This window comes from Muscardinus avellanarius (genome assembly GCF_963383645.1).
Source record: "Muscardinus avellanarius genome assembly, chromosome: 10".
NCBI lineage: Eukaryota > Metazoa > Chordata > Mammalia > Rodentia > Gliridae > Muscardinus > Muscardinus avellanarius.
The window spans coordinates 45,221,615-45,243,868 of NC_137796.1; the positions used below are offsets into that span (position 1 = coordinate 45,221,615).

The window sequence follows — 22,254 nt, forward strand, 5'->3', positions numbered from 1 at the left end:
CAGTAATTTAGAAACGTACTTTTTTAAAATAGTCTTTATTTTCCCCCTATAGTTCATATGCTTATTACATATGTTTCAGATGCTCGTCAAAAACTTGAGATACCTCAGAAAGAGAAACATAAAAAGAACAAAGAAAAACACAAGACCAAGAAAGATCACAGACGAAAGAAAGAGAAGGTAAGTACTTTTGGGTTGTCCCAAAGTCGGTGTGGGTTCTGATCCTGCTGCTTCTAGAGTCCAGATAAGCCCCTGGGAGTGGCACATAAAACTCATCAAAGAGCCCAGGACTTGGGAGGTGAGACAGGTGGATCATGGTTCGTGGACCAGCCTCAGCCACGTAGCAAGGCCCTCTGCAACTTAGTGAGAGCTTGTTTCAAAATAAAGAATAAAAAATCAGGCTGGGGGTGTAGCTCGGAAGTAGAATGCCCCTGGGTTCGATCCCCAGTACTGCAAAAATAAATAAATAAATAAATTAATTAATAAAAGCTCATTAAAGAGAGTATCTCATGGTCAAGATGAATGAACACAAGTCTTCTCAGAATTTTGTTTTTCTTTCAGATCAGTCTATTTTATTTTCTTATTTTTGATGAATTTTATTTTTAAAATATATTCTTTTTTGAGTGATACACTATAATTCAGAGCAGCATACTTAAATTTGTGCAGTTTTACTTTTAAAAAACTTTTGTGTAAGGCTGGATGTGGTGGTGCACACTTGTAATCCCAGCACTTGGGAGGCTGAAACAGGAGGATTGCACAAGTTCAAAGCCAGCCTCAGCTACTTAGTGAGACCTTGTTTCCAAATAAAATAAAAAAGAGGTCTGGGAGTATAGCCCAGAGGTAGAAAAGCCCCTGGGTTCCACTCCCAGTATCCCCCCAAATTATTTTTTAATTATAAAGATTAAAAAGTAGGGAAAAGAGCATTTAGAGTATCATAAAGATTGAGTGTTAAGCAATAAAACAGTATTTATTGATTATTCTATATTAAATGAAGATATAATTTTGAATATTTCTCTATTGCCTTTTCTTTCTTTGCTGTGTTGAGAATCAAACTTAGGGCTTCACTAGGCAAACACTGTACCATTTTACCATACCACCAGCTTCAACTACTTTATCATTACTAAAACTCAAGATTTTAGTTTGTATCTTAATTTGAAGTGAAGGAAACTTGAGTAGGAGTAGCAGCACAGGCTTTCACTGTCCACAACTCCTGTCTAATCATCCATCCTTCTTGAAGGCTTTCAACTAGGCCTAACTTATTATTGGTATCTAGTATGGTTGGTCCAGAAGCAGAACAGATTAGACAAAACTCCAGTGTTGGCTATCAAAGGATTCCTGACCATGGAGAATGGCTGCAGTTTTCTCTCTTTTTTTTTTTCGGAACTGGGGATTGAACCTAGGGACATTCTACCTCCAAGGTACAATCCCAGCCCTATTTTTTTATTCTTTAATTTGAAACAGGGTCTCACTAAGTTGCTGAGAGCCTCACTCAGTAGCTGAGGCTGGCCGTGAACCTGCGATCCTCCTGTCTCAGTCTCCCAAGTACTGGGATGACAAGCATGTGCCACCATGCCTGGCTCTCTCTTTTTTTTTTTAATTTTTATTTTTGGTACTAGGGATTGAACTCAGAGACATCCTTACCTCCAAGCTACACCACCAGTCCTATTTTAAATTTCAAAATAGGGTCTTACTAATTGTCATTTCCAGCAAAGAAAGAAGAATGCTTTTTTTGGTGGGTGGGGGCAGTGCTGGGGATCAAACCCAGAGCCCAAGTTGTCACTAAGCAACACCCCCAGCCCTAAGGTCTTCATGAAGTGAAAAGAAGACAACCAGTGCCAACACCCGTGAAAACCAAATCCATTTGTTCTTACCAGTGTACTGCTGATCACTGACCTGCCTGTTTGTTTACTGTGCTTTTCCCAGCCGCTTGCCATGTTGCTATGTAGTTTCTTAGATGCCTGAGAAAATAAACCAGTCAAGTTCATAGGAGTTGGTCCAGGTAACCACAATAAGATAGGGCTAAGTGTCAAGATGGGGACCGCCCATATTTGCTGGGTCTACTCTATCTGGCGTTGGAGGATCAGCTGTGTAGTGTGTGCAAATGAGGGTCTTTAATTTTTGCAGTATTGGTGATTAAACCCAGAATTGCTCTACTACTCCGAATTATATCACTAGCACCCCCTCCCTGGTTTTTTTTTTTTTTTTTTTTTTTTTTTTTTTTTTTTTTTGTACTCAGAGGCATTCTATCTCTGAACTATACCCCTCGGCCTATTTTTGTTGTAGTTGTTTTGTTTTGTTTTAAAACAGGGTCTCACCAAGTTGCTGAGGGCCTTACTAAGTTTCTTGAGGCTGTCCTTGAGCCTGAGATCATCCTGTCTCAGCCTCTCAAATATTGAGAGTATAGGCATATATGCCACCACACCAGGCTGTCTCCCACGCCACATTTGTTTTGAGACAGGACTTCCCTAAGTTGCTGAGGCTGGTCTTGAACTGGAGATCCTCCTGCCTCAGTGTCCTAGGATGCTGAGATTATAGAAGTGCACCACTGCGCCTGGCTTTATTTTGTTTTTGACTAGATTCAGCAAGCAACTAAATACCTGGTTAACTTTTTTTTTTAAATAGTGTCAGGGATCAAGGGTGGGCCCTCACATATGTTAGACAGGTGTCCTACTACTGAGCTACACTGCCACCCAGAGGTAGCTTTCCATTGTACCAAACTAGGGAGGAAAACATATTTTCCCTTCCTTTCCCTACCTCCACTTTTTCTTTCTTTCTTTTTCAGAAAAAGAAACACAAGAAGCACAAACACAAAAGTAAGCAAAAGAATAAAAAATCAGAGAAAAGTAGCAGTTCTGAGAGTGCTGGCAGCAGTGACAGCCAGAGCGATGAAGATGGTACCACTGACCTGTCACCCCAGGAGTTGTTGCGGCGGTAGGCCTTGGCGGCAGTGGGTCTTTCAGAAAGTTGTTTTGTTGTTGTTGTTGTTGTTGTTGTTGTTTTGGTACTGAGGATTAAACCCATTCTACCTTCCAGCTACGTCCCTAGTTTATACATATATATATATATATATAATTTTTTTTTTTTTTGGTGGTACTGGGGTTCCTGGAAGCCCTTCTACCTCCAGGCTACACTCCCAAACCTATTTTTTATATTTTTGAAACAGGGTCTCTTACGCCAGCGCGGCTGGCTTCAAACCTGCGGGATCCTCCTGTCTCCGCCTCCCAAGTGCGGGGATTACAAGCGTGCGCCACCACGCCCGGCGCTAGTTTATATTTTTTATTTTGAGGCAGAGTCTCGCTAAGTTGTTGAACTTGTCCTCGAACCTGTGATCCTTCTGTCTTGGCCTCCGAGTACTGGGATTACAGGCAGGCACCACCATGCCCAGCTGTGGAGGGATTCAGGGACTGGAGGAGGCACCATCCTCAAGAGTGCCTCGCTCCACCCTGTGTGCATCACCTGCTGCTGGAAGGGGCTTTTGAGGTCTCAGCATTGGGTTTTATCTGGTGTGAGATCTCATGCTTGGCAAGGGCCTGATGCTTTCTTCAGTGACAGTGGAATCTGGTTCTTACTCCCCGCACCCATTTGCCATTGAAATGGGACCACACATTAGTAAACTCAACTCTTTTAATTTACATGTCTTCCATGAATTTCTACTGAGTACCCCTGGGGGAAGCAGAGCCAGGAGTGAAGCTCTGGAAGCGCCTCCTGACTCCTCCCACTCGCCATCCCCTCCCCAAAGGAAGCCACTCCTCTGGCTTCTCTCTATCACTATCTATTATTCTTGCCAGTTTTTTAATTTAATTAAAGGAATCCTGTTGTGTGGGCTCGTTGGCACCCAACCATAGGAGATTCCCCTCTCTCCATTTAGGCAGCAGTAGGGTTCATTCTCATTGCCTTGGAGTGTTTCTTTATGGGAATAAACTGGGGTGTATTTGTCTAATCTATTGTCATGGGCATTTGGTTTTCTACGTAGAGCAAAGACCTAGAACCAGTGTGACTCAGCTCTACTCAGTAGAGCTGTCATGAACTTCCTTAGATGTATGAAATTGAGATTTAAGACTGACAGCCTGGAAGCTTCCAGGCCTGGAGCAAACATGTTTTTAGTTACTTCCCTAAAGGCCACGGAATGGCTGAGTTGGATAAGTGCAACCAGCTTATAGGTTGCTTCTTGAAATAGGTGCTAGGAAGCAAAGTAGGTTAGTGAGTCTGTGTGTATTTTGGGGGCCAACAGAAGCTCAGGGGGGCCATTTCCTCCTGCATTTTCTACTGCAGACATTCCACTGTGACCTAGAGAAGGAGCTGTTGAGTTTTTCAGTTCATTTCTAACTTACCTTCTTTCTCTTTTCCAGGCTTAAAAGTCTTCCACTCAGGAGACAGTAATTGAATTCTGCCCTGGCCTGTCCCTGTATCAGATCTCCTCCATGATGGAAGTTCTCTGACTGTTCAGTTAATGAATTGTACAGATTGTATTTATATGTAAATTCCTGCTGTAAAATAATTTTTAAAACCTTGCCATTTCTAAGACTGCCTTGAAAGGTTTCAGAAATTGGTTTCTATTTTTAACTTTAGTGTCAGAGGGAAAAATACAGACAGAACGGTTTGATTAAAGTGGCACTTTTCTATTTTCTTCTTGGTTTTTTAATTTCCTGGAAATTTTATAAAAGAAATTAAAAGTGAAGGCTTTCCCCTGGGTTTGTTAGGAAAAGAATTGAGTCTAATGAGGATAGTTGGGATCTCTGAAGGACATGGGATGAGAGGGAGGAGGCTGCTTCCTTCCCCTCCTGCAGGGAGCCAGGGTCCAGGCTGGGGACTCACCCTCTTGGGGAAGGTGTCACTACAGTGTCTGAGTCACGCTGGAGACAGAACGTGCACTAGCTCTGAAGCCCCCAAGTCCCTGCCCTGAGGCCAGCTCCTGTGTACTGCTGAGAAACCTTTCACAAAGCAAAAGTGCAGGGCTGGTGGTGTAGTACAGTGGGACAGTGCTTGCCTGGCATCAGCAGGGCCCTGGGTCCCATCCCCAGCAGGGGGAGGGGCAAAGCAAAGTATAGAGGTTTTTGTTTGTTTTCGGGTCTGGGGATGAAACCCAGGGGCATTTGACCTCCGAACTACACCCCTTGCCCTATTTTTTTTGAAACAGGGTCTCACTAAGTTGTAGAGGGCCTCACTAAGTAGCTGAGGCTGTCCGGGAACCGCAATCCTCCAGTCTCGGCCTCCCGAATGCTGGGATTACAAGGTGCGCCCAGCGAAAGTATAGAGGGGTTTTACATTATGAAAGAGACCTCCTAGATTAGAATAGTTTTAAAGGAGAAAGAAGAGCCAGGCATGATGGCGCACACCTGTAATCCCAATAACTGGTAGGGTGACAGGATTGCAAGTTCAAGGATAACCTCAGAAACCTAGTGAGAATCTACTTCAAAAAATGAAAAAAAATATATGGCTGGGGGTATAACTTAGAGGTTGGATGCAGATAAGGAGGAGGAGGAGGAAGATGAGGAGGAGGAGGAAAAAAGAAGGATGAAATATGGAGGAAAAGGAAAAAAGAAGGATGAAATCCCCAGAGATGACAAAAACCCCAATACTGGAATAATTCCATCCAATCTTTTTTTTTTTTTTAGACATGAGGCTGTTATCAATTAGAGGCAGTATGTTTTGCTGTTACTTTCATTAACTTTGAGACAAATCTTTTCCTTATACTCTTACAAACTGTGTGAACAGCTACTAACAGCCTAATGGTATTTGGTTCTAGGCCATCGAAGAAGTTTATTTTATTTTATTTTATTTTTTAGTATTGGGGGTTGAACCCAGTATAACCTAATTCCAGAACCTGCCCCAACTTGCCAAATCAAATAATTTGGACAAGCCTTTGGGAAGAAGAAAAAATAAATTTATTGATTTGCTAGCAAATCAGAGAAACCAGGAAACTTAAGCATTCAGAACCAAACTGTATTCTCCACCCCCAAAAAAGGAATCAAGTCCCTTTTAAGAGTTAGGTCTAGCTGGGCATGGTGGCGCATGCTTGTAATCCCCGTGCTTGGGAGGCTGAGACAGGAGGATTGCACGGGTTCGAAGCCAGCCTCAGCTACTTAGTGAGACCCTGTTTCCAAATAAAATATAAAAAAGGTCTGGGAGTATAGCCCAGAGGTGGAAAGCCTCTGGGTTCCACCCCCAGTGCCACCAAAAAAAAAAAAAGGTCTTAGCCGGGCATGGTGGCACACGCTTGTAATCCTGCATTCAGGAGGATGAGACTGAAGGTTAGCAGTTCATGGAGAGCCTCAGCTACTTAGGCCCTCCGCAACTTAGATCCTGTTTCAAATTAAAGAATAAAAAATTATTAGGGCAGGGGGTGTAGCTTGGAGGTCCACTACCTCTGAGTTTCTCAGACACCCCCCCCCCAAAAAAATGAGTTATCTCTTAGCCGGGCATGGTGGCACACACTTGTAATCCCAGCATTTGAGAGGCTGAGATAGGAGAATTGGGCAGACAGCCTCAGCTACTACTTAGTGAGGCCCTTTGCAACTCAGTGAGACCGTGTTTCAAATTAAAGAATAAAAAAACCTAGGGCAGGGGGTGTAGCTTGGAGGTAAAATGCCCCTGTGTTCAATCCTCGGTAGTGCAAATAAGTAAATAAATAAATAAAAGAGCTCTTCCGGGTCACGAAGGTGTGCTTATCAGAAGGGCACAATTCATATCCAAGTCGTCCTTGAGTGGTTCTTTCTCAGACCCACCAGTGCCAGGTGCCAGATCTTCACCCCTTTGGGCAGTAAACTGATAAGAGGTTATCTGTTGACAAAGGGAGAAGGGAATGAAAGGGGGGGGGGGGATATCAACTTTGAAACAGGCCTTCTGTTAGTTACCAGGGTCAGAAGCAGGTCATCCTCCACCTCTGAATTACACCCCCAGCCCTTTTTATTTTTTGTTTTGAGTCAGGGTCCTGCTAGGTTGCTGAAAGTCTCCCTAAGTTTCTCAGGCTGCCCTCGAACCTTCGATCCTTTGTCTCGGCCTCCAAGTACTAGGATTACAGGTGCGCACCGTCACGCCCGGCTCTCGGTGATTTACCAGCCATTCCTGTCACTGGCACTTGAAGTAGTGGGTGAGCGCAGGACACAGGCACGCTGCTGTGACCGGCCCGGATCAGGCCGGCTCTGCATCCCGCGCGCATCCCGGCGACTGCGTTCCAGTGGGAGGCGGAGTGCGGGCGGCTGGGCGCGCGGCGCCACCGGTCCTGGCCGAGATGGCTTCCACACCGCCCGGCTCCCAGAGAGCCTCGGGCCAGAGGGGCAAGTCCTTGGTCCCGCCCAGCGTGCACTGGCTCCGCAGGTTTCCCTGGGCCGCTGCGGGGAGAACCGGGGACGCCCACAAGACCTCGCAGCTCCCCGAGGCGCGTCAGAACCGGCTGCTGGCAACCCTCGACCCCCTGGCCCTGAACAAGGAATCTTTCCAGATGCTTGAGAAGCACCAACAAGCACCAGAGAAAAAGTTCTGGGGTGACCAACAGCCCCTCTCCAAGGTCAGAACCGCCGGTGGAGGGTCAGTGGCCTGTCCCCGTGGGTGGGGAGCGCCCAGGCCAGCGAACAACTGGCTAGGGACCTGGGGCTTCTCCAGCACCTTCCAGGTGGCCCCGGGCCACCTGCTCCGCCCAGTCTGCTGCACCCCAGAGGGCACCGGGGCAGAGGAGATGCTGGGTGGACCCTTCTCGGGAGAGGGGACGCCACTCTCCATGCCCCCTGCCACGCTTTGCCTATGCCCCCTGCAATGGAGCCTGTGGGGGTCATTCCCCCACCGCCGGTGGGGCAGGAGTCTTCTCATTCCTGCATTTCTGCAGCCCGGTAAGCTCTCATACACCTAAGTCCCCCAGAGCCCTGAACGCCAGCCACCGCCCTGCACCTCTGTGCAGCTTTATCCAGGCATCTCTGCACTCCTGGAACAGAGCCCAAAGCCCTCAGAGTCCAGTGCTCCCTCATGCCCACCATCAACACAATTTTAGAATGTTTCTGTCACCCCCAAAAGAAATCCTGCAGCAATCAACAGTCACTCCCCAGATCCCCACAACAGATCCTCTCAAGTCCAGGGAACGATGGATCTACTTTTGTCTTTGTAGTTTTGCCTGCATAGTAAAAGAATCAAACAGTACGTGGCCTTTTGTGATTGGCTTCTTTTCCTTATCATAATGTTTTAGTAGTTCATTCATACTGTAGCATATATCAGTATTTTATCCTTTTTTACTGCCAAGTAATATTCTTTTGTATGACTGACAAGTTTCCTTTATTTTTTCATCCTTCACTTGATGGACACCTAGGTTGTTCCACTCAATGAGTAATGCTGCTATGAACATTCCATGTGTATATACAAATTTTTGAGTGGTTATTTTCATTTCTCTAGGATATACACCAACATGATATTACATCTGCTCATTATGAACATGAAATGTCTTTTCATTTATTAAGGTCATCTTTAATTTCTTTTTTGTTTTGTTTTGTTTTAAACATCTTATTAATACAGTATTTTTTTGTCTTCCTTCTGTCAAACCCTGAGCGAGCCAACCACTTTCCCCAGGCTGCTTGGGGAGATCTGGGGAAAGGAACAAGGGCAGACAAGACATGGAGGAAGAATGGGGGGTGGAGACTGCTCCTTCACATGGCGAAGAGAATGAGAAAGGCCACCATCAGGCAAAAGAGCCCCGTGGCCTCCGAGAGGGCGAAGCCCAGGATGGCACAGGAGAAGAGCTGTTGCTTCAGAGAAGGGTTCCTGGCATAACCAATAATGAGGCTTCCAAACACAGTCCCAATACCGGCCCCAGAGCCAGCCACCCCCACGGTGGCAGCCCCAGCCCCAATGAATTTGGCTGCTGTGTCGATGTCCCGTGAAATGGCGCTGGTTTGGAAGCTGCGGCTAGGGACACATGAAGTCAGGGGACCCGAGACTGCCAAGCTGTTGAGGCTCTCATCTGTCAGTGTCTGTGGTCGGTCCGGCACCACTGCAGACAGTGGTCGGCTCAGCAGCTGAGAGGTGCTCCTGACCAAGGAGGGGGTGGAGAGGAACTTGGAGCAGGCATACATTTTCAGGGGGTAAGGGGCCTTGGCAGGAGAGCTGCTCCCAGCGCAGAGAAGAAAGAGAGGGATCTTTAATTTCGTTATACAATGTTTTATAATTTTCAGAGTGCAAGTTTTATATGTTCTTTGTTCAAATAATTTCTGGTCTGGTGGTCCTTCCTTCTCTTTCTTTTCTTCCTCTCTTCTCCTCTTCTTCCTTCTTCCCTCCCTTCCTTTCTTTGGATTAAACCCGGGAGACATTTTACCTTTGAGCTAAGTCACCAGCTCTTTTTTAAAAAATACTTTTCATATTGAAACATGGTGTGTCTAGGTTGCTGAAGATCTTGCTAAGTTGTCAAAACTGGCTCAAACTTGTGATCCTCTTGTCTCAGTCTCCCAAGTACTGGGATTATAGCATCATGTTCTTTTTGATGCTTTTATAAATGGAATGGGCTTTTTTTCTTAGTTTTTTTGTTTTTGTTTTTGTTCATGGCAAATGTTTAAAATGAGTGATTTTCATGTATTGACCTTATATCCTGCAACCTTGTTGAATTTATTCGGTCTATCCTTTTTTTTTCTTTCAGATCCCATTTAAAATCCTGAGTGGGCATGAGCATGTTGTGAGTTCCTGCCACTTTTGTGTGAATGACACAAAGCTCCTTAGTGGCTCCTATGACAGTACCGTGAAGCTGTGGGTAGGTGGCCTGTGTTAGGTTCTCATGAAACTAAAACATCTCAAAAGCCTAGGCGATTTTTTTTTTTTTTTTTTTTTTTTTTTTTTTTTGCGGGTCTAGGGATGGAACCCAAAGGCATTTGACCTCCAAGCTACACCCCCTGCCCTATTTCTTAGTTTTTATTTTGAAACAGGGTCTCACTAAGTTGCGGAAGGCCTCATTAAGTAGCTGAGGCTGTCCGCGAACCAAGATCCTCTGGTCACAGCCTCCCAAGTGCTGGGATTACAAGCGTGCGCCACCATGCCTGGCTAGCCTAGGCATTTTTTGAAGAGTTCCCCAGTACTGTTTCCCAACATTCAAGGATCCCACGGTTTGTAAAGACCTTCTAAACAAGGAGCCTGTCCTGGTGGTAAGTCACCAGAAAGAGAAGAAGTCAGTGTAGCTGAGGCAGGTCTGTGGGTCTGGACACAGTAGGAGCAGGGGGTAGAGACCACTAGAGTAAGAGCCCCCAGCCTCTGAGGAGATGGTTCCAGTTGTGCCTGAGTCCTACCTGGGGCTTCTGAGCTATCATTCCTCAGGGTCTCTTCATCTGGGAAACTTGGTTCCATCTAGAGACTGTATGGCCTGGCTGTATGGTCATAGAGAAATGTGGCCAAGCCTGGGGCTTTCTTGAAGGCTGACAGAGAAGTAGCTGAGTGCAGACCATCACCCCAAGCTGCAGGAGGTGGGGTAGAAGGGATGTGGTGTGATGTTTAGACAAGGTTACATAGAAGCAGCCACCTGGAACCCTTCCAGAGCTTTTGTGGCCATGACTAGAAGACTGGAGCAGGCCTGCTTGGGGCACTGCTGGTCAGGCAGCAGGAGGTGAGGAGGGAGCAGGGCTGGAGGGCGGCAGATTGAAGATGGCTGTATGGTTGGGACTATGCCCATGGGGAGAACAAGTTCTGAGTTTATTGTCTTTTGGCTCCAGGCAGGCAGGGAAGAGAGTGGAATGAGTCCAGGCTGGTTCAGGTTTGTGGAACTGAGCCGAGGATAGCCCCTGGCCTATAGAGGACCTCGGAGAAACATCTTCTGTCATCTGTAGTGCCGAGGCCAGTCTGACCAGGCAGGAGGTTCAGACCTCACATTTAGGACCCTCTAGCTGTGCCACCCTGGTTGCTCCCTTGACTTCGTGGGTCTCTCTGCCAAGAGGGGGCTTGCCAAGAGCTTACCTAGCCCACACCAGACCCCAACAGACTTCTGTGCTCCCTCTGCAGACACCCCTGCGAACACCCCCATCCTCAGAGCCCGTTATTTTCCTGTTGAGAAAACTGCTGCTTTCTGTGGGAGCCCTAAGCCCCTTTGGAGCACCCTGGGGTGATCAAAAAACACTGGGGACAAGGGGATCTGGGCTCCTGTCCTCACCTGGGGTGGATGGTCACTTCTGGTTTGCTTTGCTTTGCCATTTTCAGTCTTTCTCATGTTTTTCTCACCGTTTGATTCAACAGGATTCAGGGGATTTCTGCTGCTTTGGCGGAAGGGCTCTTATCTCCATAAATGGATATCTGCCTGTTTTCCCTTTGGTGTTTGTCCACAAATTGGAAAGCATTCATGTAGATGCCCTCAGTCCCCACAGTGGTCTACTTACCCTAGCTCCCTGCCTGTTCCACGCCTCACCAACAGGACAGTTACTTCCACCTCTGCAACCTCTAATGTCCTCCTCCTCCTCCTCACAAGCCACCCTTCTTTCTATCACAAGAAATATGTCTGAGTGCCCCACCCTCACCATCAGACTTATTCCCAGCTAGAGAGAAGTGATTCTTAATCCCATGTCCAATATCCCTCTAAATATGTTGGCACTTTTCTTTCTGGTCATTAAAAAATAAGTTTGGCCGGGCATGGTGGTGCATGCTTGTAATCCCAGCATTTGGGAGGCTGAGACCAGAGGATCTCCATTTGCGGACAGCCTCAGCTACTTAGTGAGGCCCTTTGCAACTCAGTGAGACCCGGTTTCAAAATAAAGAATAAAAAATAGGACAGGGGGTGTAGCTCAGAGGTCGAATGCCCCTGGGTTCCATCCCTAGACCTGAAAAAAAAAAAAGTTTGGTAGTTTTTCTCATATTGAAAATATAATATGATTTTATTATAAGAAATACATAAAAACACAAATAATAAAGAAACTCTCATTATAACTATTAATTATAGCCCATTCATCTTCATTCATATAGAACCTGACCAGTAGAAGAGAGCTGGCTCTTCCATCCATGGCTGCAGTTTCTTCTCTTGGCCACATGATGTCACTGTTGAATGTTGAAATTGCACACCCCCATGGACATTGGTCCATGCCAATGCTACCCTTAGCTGGCATGGGGCCCTGCACAGACTACATGGGCCTCAGTCCCAGGCCCCAGGGTGATCACTTCTTAGTTCAGAGACACATGTTTTTCCCTAGATCCAGCCAGGGCAGCGGGATCCCAGGTTGTCACAACCAGCCCTTTCTTCACAAGCCATTCGATTCTTGTGTCCAGGCCCCTAGCTTAGATGTGCCCTGGCCTGCCCTGGTGAGTTCTACTTTGGGACCCTTGTTATTCTTTTCTTCCATTGGGCTTTGAGTAGGATTCAGTCATCCGAAATTATCCCATCTTTTCAAGTCTTACAAATCAGGGGTTGAAGTTGGGTCTGTGCAGAACAGCATTCTCATAGCAGGGCTGGGGCTTGGAGCTTGGAAATGCTGCTGACAATGCTGCGCTCGATTGCAGCAGGGACCTTGACTGGTGAACAGTTCCCTACACTCATATGAGGCTTTCCTAAGTGGCAAGGCTGGCTCACTCCCCTCTACTGTTTGTACAAAATGCTTTCCTTCTGGAAGTCTAGAATTTAGGTGCATGTCAGGCAGAGAATGCCTGTATGACCAGCACTCTCCCTCCCCACCCCCGGAACCCTGGACTCTTAGGCTCACGCGCCCTGGTAGACAGCACTTCCTGTGTGTTCTTGCATGTGATAGGGAGGAGCCCAGCACTCGAGGAACCCATGGGAGGAGCTCTTGGAGGTGTGGCTGGTTCCTTTGGACCTCGCCCCAAGCTCCTTCCCTTGCCGGTTTGGCTTTGTGTCTTTCCACTGTAGTAATAACCCTTAGCTGGGAATGTGCCTATGGGGCAATTCAGGAAGTCACCAAACCCGGGAGTGGAGTGGTCTTGGAGGACCCTGACACAGGGTCCTTTGCCTCCCTAAAAGGCCTTGGGGTCCTAATGCAAGGTGGTCTCTGAATATCCAAGGATGTTGTCATAGACTTGCCCCTTGTCAAACTGAAAAGTTCCCACACCCTGGCACCAGGGTTTGACATAACAATGCAAGACCTTTCTAGTAAGTGATTCTCTTACCAATAACTCTGTGTGTGTGTGTGTGTGTGTGTGTGTGTGTGTGTGTGTGTGTGTGTCTCACTGGGGTGGAACCCAAGGGCTTTCTACCTCCAAGCTATACTCCCAGACCTATTTCATACTTTATTTGGAAACAGGGTCTCACTAAGTTGCTGAGAGCCTCACTCAGTAGCTGAGGCTGGCTTCGAACCTGTGCGATCCTCCTGTCTCAGCCTCCCAAGCGCTGGGATTACAAGCATGTGCCACCACACCGGGCTTACCAATAACTTTTGTTAAGGGCTCCCCCTACTTCCTGCCTATCCTGCAAATATTTTTGACTAAAATATTTTCTCTTACTCACCACACACACCCTCTGCTTTGGTGCCCTGCTTTCTTCTCATCACATTTTGTTGTTGTTAGCCTTTAGTGTGATTGTTGGCAGTTTTCAGTGCCTGCCTGTTGGACACTTGTTGCCTGTCTTTTTGCAGCACTCATTCTGATGATGAACCGTGTGTGTGTGTGTGTGTGTGTGTGTGTGTGTGTGTGTGTGTGTGTGGTGTGCCGGGGATGAAACTCAGGGGCATTATACCTCCAAGCTACACTCCCAGCCTACTTTTTAGTCTTTTTAGTGTTGAAACAGGCCATCACTGAGTTGTGAAGGACCTCACTAAGTAGCTGAGGCTGTCCACGAACTGTGATTCTACAGCCTCTGTTTCCTGAGTGCTGGGATTACAAGCATGCACCACCAAGCCTGGCCCATGATGAACTTTTTTTTTAATGCATGTCTTTGATCACAGACCTGGTTATGTCCTTTAGAAGGGGTCTTCTCAGCCGGGCGTGATGGCGCACATTTGTAATCCCCGCGCTTGGGAGGCAGAGACAGGAGGTTCGCGCAGGTTTGAAGCCAGCCACGAGCGCTGGCTTAGGAGACCCTGTTTACAAATAAAAATGTAAAAATAGGTCTGGGAATGTAGCCCAGAGGTAGAAGGGCTTCCAGGAACCCCAGTACCACAAAAAAAAAGAAGGGGTCTTCTCAGAGCAGAATTGCTTGATTAAAGGGTGCAATTTTTTAAGTTATTAAAAGATATTGCTAGATTCTGCAAAACCTCTTTAGCTAGTAGAGATTGAAAAAATTATGTCTGCAGCTCTGCTCCCAGAGTGGCAAGTTCCCATCTAGTGCCTGAGGAACTGTGGGGGAGCTCGTTACGGCTGCTGTGGATAGCGAGGGTGCCCTTCCTGCTTAGGGGCGATGTTGGAAAGCCTTTTTGTCTTTGAAGCTGAGTAAGAGTTATAGGACCACGGGGATCTTAAACTTTGCTGCTGGAGACAAGCTAAGGGATGCTCTTGATCGCAGTGCATGACTTCAGCAAACGTAGCTGTGACCACTTTCTCTCCTTTCTCTCCCATTGATTTGAGGATGCTGTTGATGGATCTGTGATTCGAGATTTTGAGCAAGGGCCCAAAGCTCCTATTATAGAGTGCAGCATCACAGCTGACAGCAGAAGGTAACATTTCCTTTGTTTCGCAGTCAGAAAAAACAAGAGTCAGCGGGCAGGACACTGTGCAAGCACGGCAAAGACAGGATTATTATTTTTTTTTTTTTTAGCAAATATACAACCTTATTCCCCTATACTGGTCTTTGGGATCCGCCCCCCCCCCCCGTGCTTTTTGTTCTCTCTTGCTGTTAGAATCAAGTAGATGTGACAACCGTTTGAAAGTTTAAAGCAATTAATTAAAAGAGAGCACTTATTGTGGCTGATACAAAGCCAGTCTGGGTCTTTTTCGTGAAGTCCTTTCGGTACTCACATGGAGACCGTGGGAGCCGCAACAGGGGAAACTGAGGCCAGAAAAGCAGGGCCATCCAGTTGTCAAATGTACAAGAAAACATTTCAGAGCAAATGAAGCTATCTCTGAAAGCCTTTTACTCTGAAAAAGATGCCTGAGCAGAGAGGGAAGTGAGTGATTCTTGAGAGTTGTAGTCTCCTTAGAAGGAAACAATGAATTCAGAAGAAATGATACTTCTAAAACCCTAGAAAGAAACATACTTACCTGATGGACCGTAGAAGATCATGGCCTCGTAGTGTCTTTGGCAATGTGAGATTCTCTGTTTGCAGTGGGAACCCATGAAGTATCTTCAGAAAGATTCTTGTGTCATATGTGATAATGCACACCTGTAATCCCGGTCGTTGGGAGGCTGAGACAGGAGAATCCCAGCCTCAGCAACTTAGTGAGACTCTCAGCAACCTAAAGACTCTGTTTCCAAACAAAAAATAAAAAGGGTTTTTGGTATATATAGCTCAGAATTAGAATGCCCCTGGATTCAATAACACACACACACACACACACACACACACACACACACACACACACAGCCCTTGTAATATTTGTAAACTCGGTCCTAAATTATAAAAAATAATTTTTTATAATCACTTCGTTTCCAGAGTCATCGCAGCATCCTATGACAAAGCAGTGAGGGCTTGGGACCTTGAAACAGGCCAGCTGCTGGTTTGTATCCCCAGCCCCAGAGGGCGGCGCGGTAACGTCCTTCCCTGGGACTGGGAGCTTTGGGATGGCCCAGGGATTTGGGGAGATGACAAAGCCCTTTTCTTCAGAAATAGTGTTCTCGGGGTCCAAGGTGTGGATGTGAACAGCGCCCCACGGTCACCATCGCTTACAGAGTCTGGAGGAGGCAGATAATGGCAGCAGGCATTGGGGATGCAAGCTTCCCATGCAGTGGATCAGACCAGGGCCTCTACTAGAAAGAAAAGGGCTTAGATACAGGGACAGAAGCTGCTGCAGGTTTGGGCATGGCGTTCCAGGATCCCTGTGGGTTGCTTGGATCTGATGAGGCAGGAAGTGGGGCTGAGGCCATGGGACACAAGACCGTGTGCCCAAAGAACCAGGCCTTTTGAGCCATTCGCCATCTGTTCTCTACCATGGAGGGGACTACTATCCACCCATCCAAACAGGCCTGGTATCCTCCTCCCTTTCCTGCTTCCATGCCCAGGCAGCCTCAGCCCTGCTTAGGGGCCTCCTCTGGTCCTCCTGTCCCTACCTGGGTATCTTCCCTTCAGCAGCAACCCTCTCCTTTCCTCTTTTTTTTCTCACCTTAAAAAACAACCTTTTAGCCAGGTGTGATGACGCATGCTTGTAATCCCAGTACTTGGGAGGCTGAAACAGGAGGGTTTGCAGGTTTGAGGACAGCCTCAGCAGTGAGACTCTCAGCAGCCTAGCAAGACCCTGTTTCAAAATAAAAATAAAATAGGGCTGGGGATGTAGACCAGAGGTGAAATGCCCGTGGGTTCAATCCCCAGTGCCAATAAATAAATAAATAACCTAAGCCGGGCGTGGTGGTGCACAGCATTTGGGAGGCTGAGACAGGAGGATTGCGGTTCACAGACAGCCTCAGCTACTTAGTGAGGCCTTTGCAATTCAATGAGTCCCTGTTTCAAAACAAAGAATGAAAAATATACAGGGTCTCGCTAAATTGCAGAGGCTGACTTTGAACCTGCAATCCTCTGTCTCAGACTCCCAAGTACTGGGATTACAAACATGTGCCACCATATCTGGCTTCGGTGTTTTGTTCTGTTTTATTTTTTGGTACTGGAGATGGAACCCAGGGGCATTCTACCTCCAAGCTACACTCCCAGACCTATTTTATATTTTAGTTGGAAACAGAGTCTCACTAAGTTGCTGAGAGCCTCACTACGTACTTGAGGCTGGCTTTGAACCTATGCGATCCTCCTGTCTCAGCCTCTCAAGAGCGGGGATTACAAGTGTGCACCACCACGCCCAGTTTTAAGCAATATAGAACTTTTAAAAATGAGTTGTGCCAACTCATACCCTAGGTTGTCAAAGGGAATATGCCATCTTCCACCCTCACATACTGAATATTATGATTTTTAAAAATTTAGCCGATATGATAGGTGAAAAGTGAAACCTGCACTTAGTATACCTGATGTTGAACATTTTTCCAAATGCTTATCTCTTGTTATAAATTTCTTACTTGTCTCTAGCCAATTTTTCTATTTGAAATGCTTTTCTCTTCTTTAAAAGTATGATTTTGTGTGTGTGTGTGTGTGTGTGTGTGTGTGTGTGTGTGTGTAATACTGGAGAAAGAATCCAGGAATGTTCTACTTCCAAGTTACACCCCCAGCCCTTTTAATTTTTTGTTTTGTAAACAGGGTCTCGCTAGGTTGCTGAGAGTCTTGCTAAATTGCTGAGACTGTCCTCGAACCTGTGATCCTTCTGACTCAGACTCCCAAGTAAGAATTCTTTCATTTTTACTTTTGGTGCTGGATATTGAACCCAGGGCCTTAAGCATCCTAAACATGTGCTCTACCACTGAGCTCCACGCCCAGCTCCTTGATTTCTTTTTCTTTTTTCTTTTCTTTTCTTCACTTTCTTTCTTTCTTTCTTTCTTTTTTTCTTTTTTTTTTTTTTTTTTTTTTTTGGTGGTACTGGGGTTCCTGGAAACCCTTCTACCTCCAGGCTACACTCCCAGACCTATTTTTATATTTTTTATTTGGAAACAGGGTCTCTTAAGCTAGTGAGGCTGGCTTCGAACCAGCGTGATCCTCCTGTCACCACCTCCCGAACACAGAGATTACAAGTGTGCGCCACCACGCCCAGCCTTGATTTCTTTTATCAAGAAACCTAGTCCCACACTGTCCCTTCTGTCATATTCTGTTGCTCAGAATTGTCACTAACTTTGGCAACATTCAGGGGAGCCAGGGCACTTGGCTCCCCACTGAAGGAGGCACTGGTGAAGAACTTGAAGGCAAACTTTAAAGCTGTCATGATAGTGGCGCTACAGTTTATGGCACAGAGTCTCCTTTCCTAGACTGCTGAGCAGTACACTGTCCCCTTCTTGTCCCCAAGGGACTGGAGGGCCAGGGCTTTTTTTTTTTTTGTGTGTGTGTGTGTGTGTGTGTGTGTGTGTGTGTGTGTGTGTGTCTTGGCTACGGTGCTGGGCACAGGGTATAAATTCTTGTTTACCTGATTGAATAGGAATAAAGTTGGCCAATGCTAGATCTTTGCTGCCAGTTCTCCAGGTATTCTCCATCCCTCTGTCCTGGACATGGACAAAATTATTACACTTACTAATCTAACTGAACAGAATTCAATTCCTTCTCCACACTAGGCTAGTACAAGTACTAGCACATCTGGCCAGCAGCTGCCCTGTAGAGTAGTGTATGGACAGGACGCTTTGATCATTGTAGAATGTTCTGTTGGGCAGCTGAGCCAGAGAGAAAGGAAACAACCTTCTGCCTGTCGCCCCATTTCAGTGGAAGGTCAAGTATGATACCTTCATAGTGTCCTGTAAGTTCTCTCCTGACGGTAAATACGTGGTCTCAAGCTTGGATGTTGAACGAGGAATCTGCATAATGAATGCGGAAAATACCACCATTCTGACACACATTAAAGGTGAGTTTGCACAGCCCACCCCACACTCATTCTGGCTGCCACAGAACAGCTGCCGTCACATGACCAGCAGTGACTTCAGTCGCTTTGTTTGGGGAAACTGTCCTGATAAGAACCACATAATTAACGTGGGACGCTGACTGAGAAAAGCACAGACAGTTTAAACCAAGCTGATTCTCTTCAGTCAATGCTTTTCCCATTAGTCTTGGGCTTGTAACAAGCAATGCCCCATTCCAACCTCACGTAGACATTGAAGGCCTATTGTTGTTATTATTGTTGTTGTTATTATTTGGTACTGGGGATTGAACCCAGGGGCACCTACCTCTGAGCTATACCTCTGGCCCTATTTATTTATTTATTTATTTATTTATTTTTAAACATGGTCTCACTAAGCTACTGAGGTTCTCACCAAGTTGCTGAGGCTGGTCTCAAACCTGTGATCCTCCTGTCTCAGACTCCTAAAAATTGGGATTACAGGCAAGTGCCATTGTGCTCAGCAAAGCCCTATCTTCTACTGAGTGGAGGCTCAGCCTTCTTAACATTTCTACTGTATCTTTGTGTGTGTGTGTGTGTGTGGCACTGGGAGTGGAACCCAGGGGCTTTTTCTACCTCCGGGCTATACTTCCAGACCTGTTTTATACTTTATTTGGAAACAGGTCTCACTAAGTTGCTGAGAGCCTCACTAAGTAGCTGAGGCTGGCTTTGAACCTGTGCGATCCTCCTGTCTCAGCCTCCCAAGCGTGGGGATTACAAGTGTGCGCCACCACACCCAGCTCTCTACTGTGTCTTTAAAATGTAAAAATAATAATCATAGCTAGGTGTGGTGGCACATGCCTTTAATTTTAATACTTGAGGGGCTCAGACAGGAGGATTGCAGGTTGAAGAACAGCTTTAGCTACTTAGTGAAACCTTGTTTACAAATTTTAAAAAAATAGGGCTGGGGTGTAGCTCGGAGGTAGAATGCCCTAGGTCCATTACCCAGGACCCCCCCCCCCAAGAAAAAGAAAAAATAATAATCACTATACATCAGTTTCCTGGTGTGATTCTATCCTATCATGATGTGAGACATAAGCATAAGGGGAAATTGGATGAAAGGTTTATAGGCTTTTTCTCTTTTTCCTTATACCTGATGTAATTGGCAGTTGTCACAAAATAAAGAGTTGAAAAACATGTAATCATTGTTTAAAAATTCAGCATGTAAAATAAAAAGTGAAAGGTGGCTTCACCTCTCCTGTCTCCTCCCCATAAGTATCTATTATTTTTTGTGGGCTGGGGGTGGAGCCTGGGGACTTGCAAATGCTGGCTCTTCTGTATTGCTTATTAAGAGTCCGTTGCTGGGTGGCCTTCCTGAACTGCTGTGTGTGTGTGTTCCTGGTGTGTCCTTTGTTTCTTTTCATCAACACGTTATCATGGTACATGTGCCCCCACGCCATGGCTTGTGTCTCTCCTGTAACGGATCCTCACTCTATCTTTCCCTATACTACAAGTTCTAACTGCAGAGAACTTCCCGACGCTCTGGCCCACCCCAGGCCTTTGCAGTGCTTTTCCTTCTGCCTGGATCCTTCTTCCTTTCTTGCTTCTTTTGGTGACTTCAGTAGCCTTTAGGCCCCTGGGGAGTGGGGTGGGTCGTGCAACGCACCCTCTCGTGATCCTCGGCATGTGGCTGGGGCCATCTGCCTGCTCGAGGATATCTCTTCTACTAGAGAATACCCTCGCCTGTCAGATTGGGAGCTCTGTGGGGCAGAGAGCAGGTCAGCTGGGCCCATTGTTTAAAGTCTGGCACATAGTAGGCATGCATGAAAGGGAAAGGTCTGTGCGGTGAATTGTTCCATGATACCACCGACTGGAGGAATCCCGTGGCTCAGAGTGTGGGCCTCGTAGTGATGGCTTGCTTCCCCTGTGCTCAGAGTGTGGGCCTCGTAGTGATGGCTTGCTTCCCCTGTGCTCAGAGTGTGGGCCTCGTAGTGATGGCTTGCTTCCCCTGTGCTCAGAGTGTGGGCCTCGTAGTGATGGCTTGCTTCCCCTGTGCTCAGAGTGTGGGCCTCGTAGTGATGGCTTGCTTCCCCTGTGCTCAGAGTGTGGGCCTCGTAGTGATGGCTTGCTTCCCCTGTGCTCAGAGTGTGGGCCTCGTAGTGATGGCTTGCTTCCCCTGTGCTCAGAGTGTGGGCCTCGTAGTGATGGCTTGCTTCCCCTGTGCTCAGAGTGTGGGCCTCGTAGTGATGGCTTGCTTCCCCTGTGCTCAGAGTGTGGGCCTCGTAGTGATGGCTTGCTTCCCCTGTGCTCAGAGTGTGGGCCTCGTAGTGATGGCTTGCTTCCCCTGTGCCGCAGATCATCACAGAAGGTCCATCTCGGCGTGCTGCTTTGACCCTGACAGCCAGAAGGTGGCTTCTGTCTCACTGGACAGGTGCATCAAGATCTGGGATGTGACATCCCAGGCTACAGTGCTCACCATCAACAAGTGAGCAGGGTCCCGGGAGGAAGGTGGGTGGGATATCTCCATTCATGCCCTGGATTGCACACACGAGCCAGTGTCCCCGTGGAGACAGCTTCAGTGGTGTCCTAAGGGGGCGGCAGGGAGTTGCTTAGGGAGAAGCCACTAGCTGCAGCTTCTGAGCAGGGCTGGGTCTCAGCTGCATTTATTTCAATGTGAACCTTCATTGGAAAACATTGTGTAGAGCTGCCATAAAAATGTGAATTTCTAAGCCAGGTGTAGTGGTGTATACCTATAATCCTGGTACTTGGGAGGATAAGGCAGGAGGGTTGCAGGCTTGAGGACAGCCTTGGAAGTTTAGTGAGACCACCAGCAACTGAGTGAGAGCATATTTCAAATAAAAAAATTAAAAGGGCTGGGGATATAGTTCAGAGGTAGAATGTCCCCTGGGGTCAATCCTGAATAGCCCCCTCCCCCCGCAAAAAAAAAAGCGAATTTCTAACATCTCCTATACAGTGGGAAGACCTGATAATTCAAAGCCTGCCATGGTCACTGTGCAGGTGGTCACTGCCTTGGGGGACGAGTCCTCTGCCATGAGCCCTGGCGTCAGGATCCAGGAGGTGTCGGTCTCTGCCTGCTCTGCTCAGTGACCCTGCCCAGGCCGGTACTGGGCAGAGGTGAGGTGTGAGCAGGATCATACAGGCAGAAGGTCATCAGCAAGGGGCCACGGGAGGGCCCTCAGCCCCCAGAGAGCTGGGGCTGCGCTGCTCCACACTGCCGGCCCTGATGGAGGGGAAGGCCACAGAGGCCACGGCTCCAGCTGTGCACAGGCATTCCAGGCCACTCCCTCCTGTGGCCCCAGTGGGCACCACGGTCAGAGAGGGGGAAAAGTGAAGCCTGATGGTAGTTTTGATTTACCTGAAATTTGCCATCTCTGTGAACGTAGCTTTAATAGGAAACTATAGAGGCAAGGAGTATTAGAACCACAAGGCAGGGCTGGCATCGGTACAAGGCTCAGAGCCCTGCTAGTCACATATTTAAATTTTTATTTCAAAAATATTCAAATTAGTGCAATTTAGTAGTGCACATCTGTAATCCTAGTACCCGGTAGATTGAAACAAAAGGATCAAAATCAAGGCCAGCGCATAGTCACTTAGCAAAATCCTATTAAAAAAACAAAAAGCCAGGCATAGTGGCACACGCTTGTAATCCTAGTACTGGGGAAGCTGAGACAGGAGGATCGCACGCAGGTTTACAGACAGTCTCAGCTACTTAGTGAGGCCCTCTGCAATTTAGTAAGACCCTGTTTCAAAATAAAGAATCAAAAATAGGGCTAGGGTGTAGCTCGGAGGTAAAATGCCCCT

General features: G+C 47.0%; 3 protein-coding genes across 3 annotated transcripts in view; 2 read left to right on the forward strand and 1 right to left on the reverse strand.

The window, feature by feature from the left end:
• Nucleotides 1-4,377, forward strand: part of GPATCH1 (G-patch domain containing 1) — a gene marked incomplete at both ends in the record, with an annotated part of 62,317 nt that extends 57,940 nt beyond the window's left edge. Inside the window, 3 exons of the mRNA XM_080702071.1 lie at nucleotides 80-177; nucleotides 2,780-2,928; nucleotides 4,347-4,377. Coding sequence (XP_080558197.1) covers nucleotides 80-177; nucleotides 2,780-2,928; nucleotides 4,347-4,377 — 278 coding nt within the window. The remainder of the gene's footprint in view (nucleotides 1-79; nucleotides 178-2,779; nucleotides 2,929-4,346) is intronic.
• Nucleotides 4,378-7,228: 2,851 nt separating this feature from the next.
• The window catches only part of WDR88 (WD repeat domain 88), a gene marked incomplete at both ends in the record, with an annotated part of 32,484 nt that continues 17,458 nt past the window's right edge, over nucleotides 7,229-22,254 (forward strand). The window contains 6 exons of the mRNA XM_080703548.1: nucleotides 7,229-7,504; nucleotides 9,611-9,721; nucleotides 14,452-14,540; nucleotides 15,477-15,540; nucleotides 18,324-18,462; nucleotides 20,788-20,917. Coding sequence (XP_080559674.1) covers nucleotides 7,229-7,504; nucleotides 9,611-9,721; nucleotides 14,452-14,540; nucleotides 15,477-15,540; nucleotides 18,324-18,462; nucleotides 20,788-20,917 — 809 coding nt within the window. The remainder of the gene's footprint in view (nucleotides 7,505-9,610; nucleotides 9,722-14,451; nucleotides 14,541-15,476; nucleotides 15,541-18,323; nucleotides 18,463-20,787; nucleotides 20,918-22,254) is intronic.
• On the reverse strand, nucleotides 8,628-9,053 carry LOC308267464 (ATP synthase F(0) complex subunit C2, mitochondrial-like; the record flags this gene model as incomplete). Its single annotated transcript, XM_080702194.1, has 1 exon — nucleotides 8,628-9,053. One exon carries the CDS (start codon nucleotides 9,051-9,053, stop codon nucleotides 8,628-8,630), a length of 426 nt encoding a protein of 141 aa, XP_080558320.1.